The following is an 8655-nucleotide window of genomic DNA, read 5'->3' on the forward strand; positions in this document are numbered from 1 at the left end:
CCCCGGGGCGGCGGGGGCCGGGCTCGCGTGGGGAGCGGCCAGCCCCAAACCGCCTACGGTCACAGGGGCGGCCCCGGGGCACGCCCCGCCCCCGCCGCGCACGGCCTGCCCGGTTGCCCAGCCCAGCCCGGGCCCCTCCCACGCGGCCATGGCGGAGCGCGAGCTGCAGCTGGTGGCGCGACGGATCCGCAGCTTTCCGGACTTCCCCATCCCGGGCGTGCTGTTCAGGTGCGAGCGCGACCCTGGGCCCCGCGTTGGGGGCGCTCCGGGCTCGTGACCCGCCGCCCCCGGGGGTCACCAGGCCTGTCCTTGTGTGCCCAGGGACATCTCGCCCCTCCTGAAGGACCCTGACTCCTTCCGCGCCTCCATCCGCCTGCTGGCGCGCCACCTACAGCAGGCCCACGGGGACGGCATCGACTACATCGCAGGCGAGTGGCCGCGGGGTCGTGCTTGGGGTTGCCCCTGACGGATGGACCTGCCCCCTCCCCTTGCAGCCTCCTTGGGTGGCCCTGAAAGGGGCTGCTTCCGGGTGGAGGCCGCCCCCACGTTCCAAGTCCCCATCCCGGTTCAAGCCTGGCCAGCCCGGAATGAGCTTCCCCAGAGCCTCTCAGGAGTGTCCGACCTGAATCCCCCGGGCCACGCTCCCTCTTGTTCTCTTGCTGCAGTCTCGTTTTGAGCACCTGCTGTGTACCAGGCCCTTTTCCTGGCGCTGGGGCTCCGGGGACTCCCTTAGATTGCTTCGTGCCCACTGAGCGCTGAGAGGTAGCAGCCATGCCCCATGCACCAGATGGAGGGAGGCTTGGAGGCCGTAGGAAGAGCTCCAAGGAGGCGGTGACGGGCGAGCAGGGTCACCCGGTGGGTCTTGTCTCTGCTCTGAACCTTCCATGGCTCGCTGCCGCCAGGGAAGCACCAGCACTGCGGGGGCCCCCCTCACTTCCTGCGGGAAGTGCTCCCTGACCACACCCCAGGTGTCCCCGTGGCCTCGAGATGGCCAGTGCTGGGCCACTGCCCCCCTGTGGACAGGACACTCCAGGACAGGCACTGCCTTTGAAGAGTGACTCCAAGCTGGTCTGCTGAGCATGTCATGTTACTACCAGCCTGGTACAGATGGGCCGCTGAGCTTTGGAAAGAGATCAGGTGACTTCCCCAAGGCCACACAGCTGGGAAGCAGTCCTACAGGATTGACCGTGGTCTGCATCCCTGACCTCCGGCACTCAGCAGCTCCTGCACAGGGCGGTGCCTGTTAAACACTTCCTGAGTGGATGGATATCATTGGCCTTTTAGCTGGTGCCGTTTGTCACTTGTGTGGCTACTTGTCACTGTCCAGCCCTGGCCCATGGTGACCTCCATGCGTCCGTGCTACTCAGCTGTTGCCAACACCTTGGCTCTTCCCCCAACAGGCCTAGACTCCCGAGGCTTCCTATTTGGCCCCTCCCTGGCCCAGGAGCTGGGCCTGGGCTGTGTGCTCATCCGAAAACGTGGAAAGCTTCCAGGCCCCACCGTGTCTGCCTCCTATGCACTGGAATACGGGAAAGTGAGTGGGCTGGGAGTGGCGGGGTTGGGGGGCAGAGGGAGGCAGGGCCAGGCCACTGCTGCCAGTGTCCCTTAGTTCCCAAAAGGAGTCTGGGAGCCCAGGTCCATGGTAGAGCAAAATGGAACGGAGCTGTTGTGGTCACAGTAGATGTGGGAGCTCAGAGTTGAGATGCTAAGCCAGGGTCACACAGCAAGGTGGGGTTGGAGCCAGGGCCCTCTTGTCAGCTCCCAGGCTCTGCACATGGAGGCTATTTTCTGTTGGAGACGGGACCACGTGCCTGCTTCCTGTCCACAGGCTGAGCTGGAGATCCAGAGAGACGCCCTGGAGCCAGGGCAGAAGGTGGTCATTGTGGACGATCTGCTGGCCACTGGTGGTGAGGGTCTCCCCCACACAGACAGCTAAGGCTCCAAGATGGCCCAGCCTGGCCCTGGGGTGGGAGAGCACACCTCACTCCCCGTGAAGTGAGGTGGGGCCAGGAAAGAGCCTCATTGCCATGCCAACCACATTATCCCCCTATGACATCCCCCCCTCAGGAACCATGCGCGCAGCCTGTGAGCTGCTGGGCCAGCTGCAGGCTGAGGTTCTGGAATGCGTGAGCCTGGTGGAGCTGACCTCGCTGAAGGGCAGGGAGAAGCTGGCCCCCGTGCCCTTCTTCTCCCTCTTGCAGTATGAGTGACCCAGATGCCCACCCCTCCCCAGCCCAACATCTTCATCTGCAGGAGAGGGAACTTTCAGCCTCAGGTGGCTGAAATGACCTGTGCTGGCCACCAGGGGCCAGTGGTTGCCCACACGAAAATTTTATCCATTCATTTCTTTGAGTGACTCCAGTGCCCACAGGTCTTGCCTGAGGCCTTTACTGGCAGTGCTGGAAGTGCCAAAAAGTGTTCAAGTCTGGGGCTGATGGCCTGGAGCAGAGCTACACGAGACCATAGCAGGCCCAGCTCCAAATACTGCAAATGAGAACACAAGTAAACAGCTTTGCTACATACTGTCTCCTGTCCTCCTGTTGGCTCTCCAGCCTGAGTGGCAGGGATGCCCCAGAACCCCAGTACCAGACCCAGACCTTGCTGAGCCTTGGCCTTCTCACCGAGACAGGCTGGTGGCAGCACACAGGCTTGGGCAGGGCTTGTTTGTGGCTCACACCTCCTGCCAGGAGCCTTGACTCCCACTCAGGCCTGCAAGCTGCGAGCCCCACTTTACAGGGGAGTAAACAGGCCCAGGAGGGTGATGAAGAGCTCATAAGCAGGAAGTTACAACTGCAAGGCACGTGCTACCTGAGTTGGATTCCCATTGCTGCTGTGACAAATTCCTGTAAACTTAGTGGTTCAGGCACAACTTTATTATCTCAGTTTTCCCAAGTACTAAAACCAGTGTCAGCACACTGGCTCCTTCTGGAGGTTCTGGAAGCATCTCATCTCCAGCTTTTGGGGGCTGCCTGCATCCCTTGGCAGGGTGGCTTCTTCAAATCTGATCCTCACCCGCTAGTTAGGACCCTGTGATGACATTGGGCCCACCTAATGATCCAGGATAGTCTCCCCATCTCAAAATCCTTAACTTAAATCACAAAGCCCCCCTTTGCCACATGGCTCACAGTCACAGGTTCCATGATTAGGACATGGATGTCATGTGGCTAACCACCTATGCAACCCTGCACTGGCAGCAAGGTCCCTGCCTGACAGCAGCAAAGACAGAACCACCCACAGAAATCAGTTTAATATGAACACACCGTACATGGGACCCACGGGCAGACCCACGACCCACACCGGCAGGAGACACTCAGGCTGTGCAGTCTGCAGCCCAGCGTCCGGCCTCCGACTCCAGGGGAGTAGGGAAGGGAGGAGCGAGGCGCATCCTGCTTCTATAGGGATAGGACAGGCAGGGGCCAGGCCGGCAAGCTCTGCACCCATCTTGATCCAAGGCGGCCCCAGCGCTCACAGCCCCTCCTCAGCACGCACCAGGCGGGCCAGCCGTGCTGTGACAACAGCCAGGTCAGCAGCCTTGTCCAGCTTGACGTAGGTGTCGGTGCGGATGCGGTGGAGGCTGAGCCAGTCCGGAAGCACCTCAGAGAGGAGCACCAGGTGCCTCTCCATCTCTCCTGTGGACAGAGAGGGTGTGAGGCTGGGCCCGGCCCCCACCACAGGGCAGCACACCTGTGACCTCTGCCCAGGCCCCCAGAGCTCTGGGCCTGCTTGCCACCTCATGGTGAGGGCACTATGGCCCCACCAACAGGCCTCCCTCAGGTGATTCCAAGTCCCAGGCCTGGAGTCCCATCTGTGCCCTCAAGAAGCAAAGGAATGAACCATCACAGACGGGGAGACAGGCGGTGACCCTCCAGCCAAGGCCCAACACGAGGACTCGCCGAACACTGTGGAGAAGGGGTCCCAGGCCTGTGAAGCCCCAGGGTGGGTGGTGCCCTGCCGCTGAGGGACCAGCACCCCCGAGTGCTCAGAGTTTGGTGACTGGAGGCCTGGGCGGGAGTGGACCAATCACACAGGGCCTCAGACCTCTGAGGAGTCAGGATTCTGTTCTGAGCACAGCGGGGAAGCAGGCCAGGTGGGTGAGGGGCAGCCACAAGGAAGCTCCCTCAGGATGCAGTGGGAGCAGAGGGGCCAGGCAGGGGCTTGGGAGACTGGAGGGGGGCGCAGTGCAGGGCTGTGCAACAGTGCACACAGCAGCCACTCGGTGCACATCGGGTGAACGGAGCAAGTCCATGCAGACACCTGGTCAGGAACACGAAGCAGTGGGCCCCAGCCACGCTGCCCACGCCCTCCCACCCCGACCCACACGCACCAGGACTCAGGACGGCACAGCAGCTGGCCACCATTCTGGCGCAGGCCACCTCCATGGTGAGCGCCGGCTTGCGCTCAGACACGAAGACGCAGCGCAGCACGCGGGCTAGCTCGGGCAGCCGCTGCAGCTGCTGCAGCCGGCGCTCCTGCTCTGGGTGCCGCGTCATCTGTGCCAGCTGCTTCTGTGCCTCCTTCACCCGGATCTGCAGAGGGTGTGGGAGGCGGGTCAGCAGGCAGCAGGTCACCATGCCCCCCCCCCCCCCCCCACCAATCAATGTGGACTCACCCGCTCCAGTAGGGCCTGAGACACCCCCTTGAGGGCACTGGGAGAGGGAGCGGGTGGAGTGGCCGGTGGTGTGGCTGGCAGTGCCTGGCTGGGGGACCCAGGGCTGCTGGGCTCGGCAGAGTGCAGGGCCAGCTGACTCAAGGCTTTCTGCATCTGCGGTGGGGAGAAGTCAGAGGGGAGAGGTCATGAGAAGCAACGTGCACCCCCCAGCCAGAGAAGGCCCCTCACTCTGCCTATATTCTCTGCCCAAGAGTCCCCCATGTTTCTCCAGCATGTCAGGCCATCTGTGCTTGCCAACTTGGGGTCTTGGTGTATAGCCTGCCCTCCCCAGGGGCAGCCCCTATGTAGTGAAGGTGGCAGCAGGACACGTCCTCCACCTCTCTGGTCCCTACAACCAAGGATGAAGCCAGATGAGGTGTCAGGTACCCTGAAGAAGGCCTCCGGCCCCTACATCCACCATGGGGGGGTCAGGCTGGCTCTGCCCCATCCCAGGACAAGAGAAGCTGAGTCAGAGACCCGCCAGTCTCACCCCGGGCGACATGGGGGGACCCAGGGCTGCTGGGCTCGGCAGAGTGCAGGGCCAGCTGACTCAAGGCTTTCTGCATCTGCGGTGGGGAGAAGTCAGAGGGGAGAGGTCATGAGAAGCAACGTGCACCCCCCAGCCAGAGAAGGCCCCTCACTCTGCCTATATTCTCTGCCCAAGAGTCCCCCATGTTTCTCCAGCATGTCAGGCCATCTGTGCTTGCCAACTTGGGGTCTTGGTGTATAGCCTGCCCTCCCCAGGGGCAGCCCCTATGTAGTGAAGGTGGCAGCAGGACACGTCCTCCACCTCTCTGGTCCCTACAACCAAGGATGAAGCCAGATGAGGTGTCAGGTACCCTGAAGAAGGCCTCCGGCCCCTACATCCACCATGGGGGGGTCAGGCTGGCTCTGCCCCATCCCAGGACAAGAGAAGCTGAGTCAGAGACCCGCCAGTCTCACCCTGGGCGACATGAGGCTGCGGGCATGGGCCAGCACCTCCTGGGCAGTGGCAAGCTTCTCCGTGGTGGGTGGCTGGGGCAGCTCAGCGGGTTCGATGTCGGGCACCTCGTCCACGTTGAAGCGCGGGTGCCAGCGCGTAAGCTGGTCCTCGGGCACTGCCATGGGAGGGTTCAGGGAGGCCAGGAAGGCCTGTGGGAGAAGGGGGGGTGGGGTCCCACCAGGTGAGTCTGGGCACATCTGAGAAACGGGCAGGCTGCACGTGAGGGTCGGGCAAGTGCTGTCTGGTTCACGTCCCATCTGGTCAACCTTGAGCAAGTCACTTAACCTCTCTGTGCCGCAGGAGCTCAGCCAGGAAAGACAAAGCACCTTGCCTGGTACACACTCAGCACTTACTAAACACCACTGAAAGCCAGTTTGGGGTCTGAGGCTGCAGCTGAGGTCACCAGCTCCTCAGCTCAGGGAGACCCAGCCCAGTTTTGTGCCTACTACAGCCGGGTGTCAACAAGCACAGAGTGGGCCCCTCCCCACTACATGAGACAGCGTGGTGAATGGTTAAGCAAAAACCCCAGAACTCTGCCATCCCCTGGCTGTCAGCCCACTCAGCTCTGGGTGAGACGAGGATGTGGATGCCAGGCACACTTCGAGCTCTGAATGAGGGATTAGTGACAGCACTCAGGCACAGCCTGGCCCAGACACCCAGGAGCACCACCGCATGACAGGGATGACCGAGCTCAGCAGGCCCTCTGGCAGCTGGGCCGCTCACCTTGTGGTGTTCTTTGACTCGCTCCACCAGATTCCGGCTGAAGACCTGCCGGCGCTGCAGGAGACGTGTGGCTGTGAGCTGGGGGACTGCACCTCCAGCCTCTGCAGGGAGAGTCCAGGCCTGAGCCCCCGGACCAGGCCCACCAAGCCCAGCCCCACAACCATGGGTCCCGGACCAGGCCCACCCAGTCACCCAGCCCCATGACCATGGGTCCCGGATCAGGCCCACCCAGTCACCCAGCCCAGCCCCACGACCATGGGTCCCGGACCAGGCCCAGTGCCAAAGCCATATGCCTATCCCCAAAAATGTGTGGTATCACAGGTGGAGAAACCGAGGCCGAGCACGCTCACCCTGGTCCAGCAGCGGCTCGATGGTGAGCTGGTAGTCGGACCTCTTCACACCATCCTTGAAGGTGGGGACGTTGCGCTCCTGGCGGAAGTGGTAGGAAGCAGGATACACAGTTTTGATCTGGCCTACATTCCGCTCCTCAAAGCACCTATGGGAGGGGGATGCTGGGGTCAGGCGCCAGGCCAGGTTGACATCAGACCCCAGGGAAGGTCGAACCCCGGCCCCCATAAGCCCGCTCACTTGTGCATCAGGTCCTGGACACCCTGCTTGACCTTGGCGAAGGTCGCGGTCTCCGAGCGATTGTGGAGCATGCCCACAATGGTGTCCATGCTGCGGAACATCTCGGCCAGCACCTGGTACTTGTAGGGCAGCACGAGGCCAGGGGGCCCAGGCTGGGCCAGGGCGTGGAAGCGTTGGTAGGCAGGGGCCTTCTCCCTGCTGTCAGGGAGGGAGCCAGCCCCATCAGAAGCACCAAGCACACACCCCTCCAGCACCCAACAGCAGACCACTCGGCCAGGGAGACCCCTCAGAGCTCGGTGCTCACACACCTGCTCCGCCATGCCCGCCCCGGGGCCTCCAGGGAAGCTGAACGTCTCCCCAGCCCTAAGAGGCTGCAGTGATACCCAGCCAATGCTCAGTGGCCCCTGGCTGTCAACAGCACTTGAAAGCCGCAGGGCCCACTGAAGCAGGAGTCACTACCCCCTCCCACAGACGGAGACCGAGTGCAGAGCTGGTGAGCAGCAGGCTGGACCTCGTGCTCCACGCCACTGACCACACCAACCATCTCCCTGGAAGCTGCTGCCCCGGGCCCTCTGCCCAGCTCCTGCCCTCCCATGCCTCCCAGGGTGCCTGGTGGCCACCCAGGACTTACCATGGCTCCTCTGGAGGCCCCTCAGCCTCTGGCATGCTAGATTCCCCAGCATCCTTCTTCTGGGCACTGGCCCTCAGCACCTGGACCCGTGCCCCCAGCTCCCGTGCCCGCTGCAGGCACAACTTGAGCTCAGCAGTGGTGTCCTTTGAGAGACCGGGAGACACAGAGTACTGTTAGGCCAGCCAGTCATCCCACAGCCACCCCATGCTCTGCGCCTGGTCCAGCCTCTCACCTTGTCCTGCTGGGTTGGCAGGCCAGGCAGCTGACCTGCTGAGAGGGGAGCTTTCTTTATCTTCTTGCCCAGAGAGGGGCGGGCTGGGGAGCCAGGGGCAGCTGGAGAACTGGGGCCAGAAACCTGGTTGGAAGAGACCCAAAGGGTGAACATGCGACAAGACCCAGGGGCACCTGGCTCTACACAGAGGACCTCCAGATTCTCAGTTAACTAGAACGAGAAAGGACTGGGAGCCAGGTTCTCAGCCTCTTTGCTGAAGCCGACCAGTAAGGACAGGGTCCAGCCAACCTCGCCTGTTCCTTCTCACGGCCGCTTCAAGGGTGACCTCTCACACAACCTCACAGATAAGCTGGGATTCACCAGCCAGCTCAGTCAGCCCCTGGCTCAAGTCCTCCGTGGTTTCTCCCCACCTGAGGAGTCAAAGCCCAAGTCCTTGCAAACGGTTACAGGGCACTTACAGGGTCCCCCTGATGGGGCCTTGGCCTCCTCTGGACCCATCTACTCCAGCCACAATTGCCTCCTTGCCAAGCAGGCTAGTCCTCCCCCGGGACCTCAGGTTCCCCTCTGCATCCCACCTCCTAGGCTGTGCCCTCCCGCCAGGAGTCTCACTCCTGCCTGTGCCCCTGCAGCTGCAGCCCAGCAGCTCCTGGCCTGCCTCTCCCTTCCCACCTGGTCTCAATTCAACCCGCCCTCTCTCCCTGGGCCTCAGCTTCCCCAGCCCTTGCCTACACCCTAGCCTCAGTTTCCCTGCGCCCCGCCCCCCTGCCCTGCCTCAGTCTCCCAGTGCCCCGCCCCCCCCGCGGCCTCAGTTTCCCCGCGCTCCGCGCCGCTCACCGCGTCGGCCGGCAGCC

The 8655-nt window shown here is 62.8% G+C and overlaps 2 protein-coding genes across 2 annotated transcripts in view; one reads left to right on the top strand and one right to left on the bottom strand.

Moving 5' to 3' along the window:
- Positions 1-134: 134 nt before the first annotated feature.
- On the top strand, positions 135-2520 carry APRT (adenine phosphoribosyltransferase). Its single transcript, XM_008565874.1, has 5 exons — positions 135-228; positions 322-428; positions 1401-1534; positions 1829-1907; positions 2068-2520. The coding sequence occupies exons 1-5, from the start codon at positions 149-151 to the stop codon at positions 2208-2210; spliced, it is 543 nt and encodes a 180-aa protein (XP_008564096.1). The 5' UTR covers positions 135-148; the 3' UTR covers positions 2211-2520.
- Positions 2521-3227: 707 nt separating this feature from the next.
- The window catches only part of CDT1 (chromatin licensing and DNA replication factor 1), a 6561-nt gene continuing 1133 nt past the window's right edge, over positions 3228-8655 (bottom strand). The window contains exons 2-10 of the mRNA XM_008565881.1: positions 7805-7927; positions 7573-7715; positions 6942-7139; positions 6704-6849; positions 6354-6454; positions 5591-5779; positions 4610-4762; positions 4325-4526; positions 3228-3629 (exon numbers count right to left, since the gene is read on the bottom strand). Of these exons, the coding sequence (XP_008564103.1) occupies positions 3466-3629; positions 4325-4526; positions 4610-4762; positions 5591-5779; positions 6354-6454; positions 6704-6849; positions 6942-7139; positions 7573-7715; positions 7805-7927 (1419 nt within the window). The 3' untranslated portion in view covers positions 3228-3465. The remainder of the gene's footprint in view (positions 3630-4324; positions 4527-4609; positions 4763-5590; positions 5780-6353; positions 6455-6703; positions 6850-6941; positions 7140-7572; positions 7716-7804; positions 7928-8655) is intronic.

This window comes from Galeopterus variegatus, unplaced genomic scaffold (genome assembly GCF_000696425.1).
Source record: "Galeopterus variegatus unplaced genomic scaffold, G_variegatus-3.0.2 Scaffold210, whole genome shotgun sequence".
Taxonomy (NCBI): Eukaryota; Metazoa; Chordata; class Mammalia; order Dermoptera; family Cynocephalidae; genus Galeopterus; species Galeopterus variegatus.

Bases quoted from the DNA above. Each gene is read 5' to 3' on its own strand.
- APRT (XM_008565874.1), top strand. From the start codon at position 149: ATGGCGGAGCGCGAGCTGCAGCTGGTGGCGCGACGGATCCGCAGCTTT. The intron at 429-1,400 runs GCGAGTGGCCGC...TTCCCCCAACAG, and splicing joins CGGCATCGACTACATCGCAG to GCCTAGACTCCCGAGGCTTC. The intron at 1,908-2,067 runs GTGAGGGTCTCC...TCCCCCCCTCAG, and splicing joins CGATCTGCTGGCCACTGGTG to GAACCATGCGCGCAGCCTGT.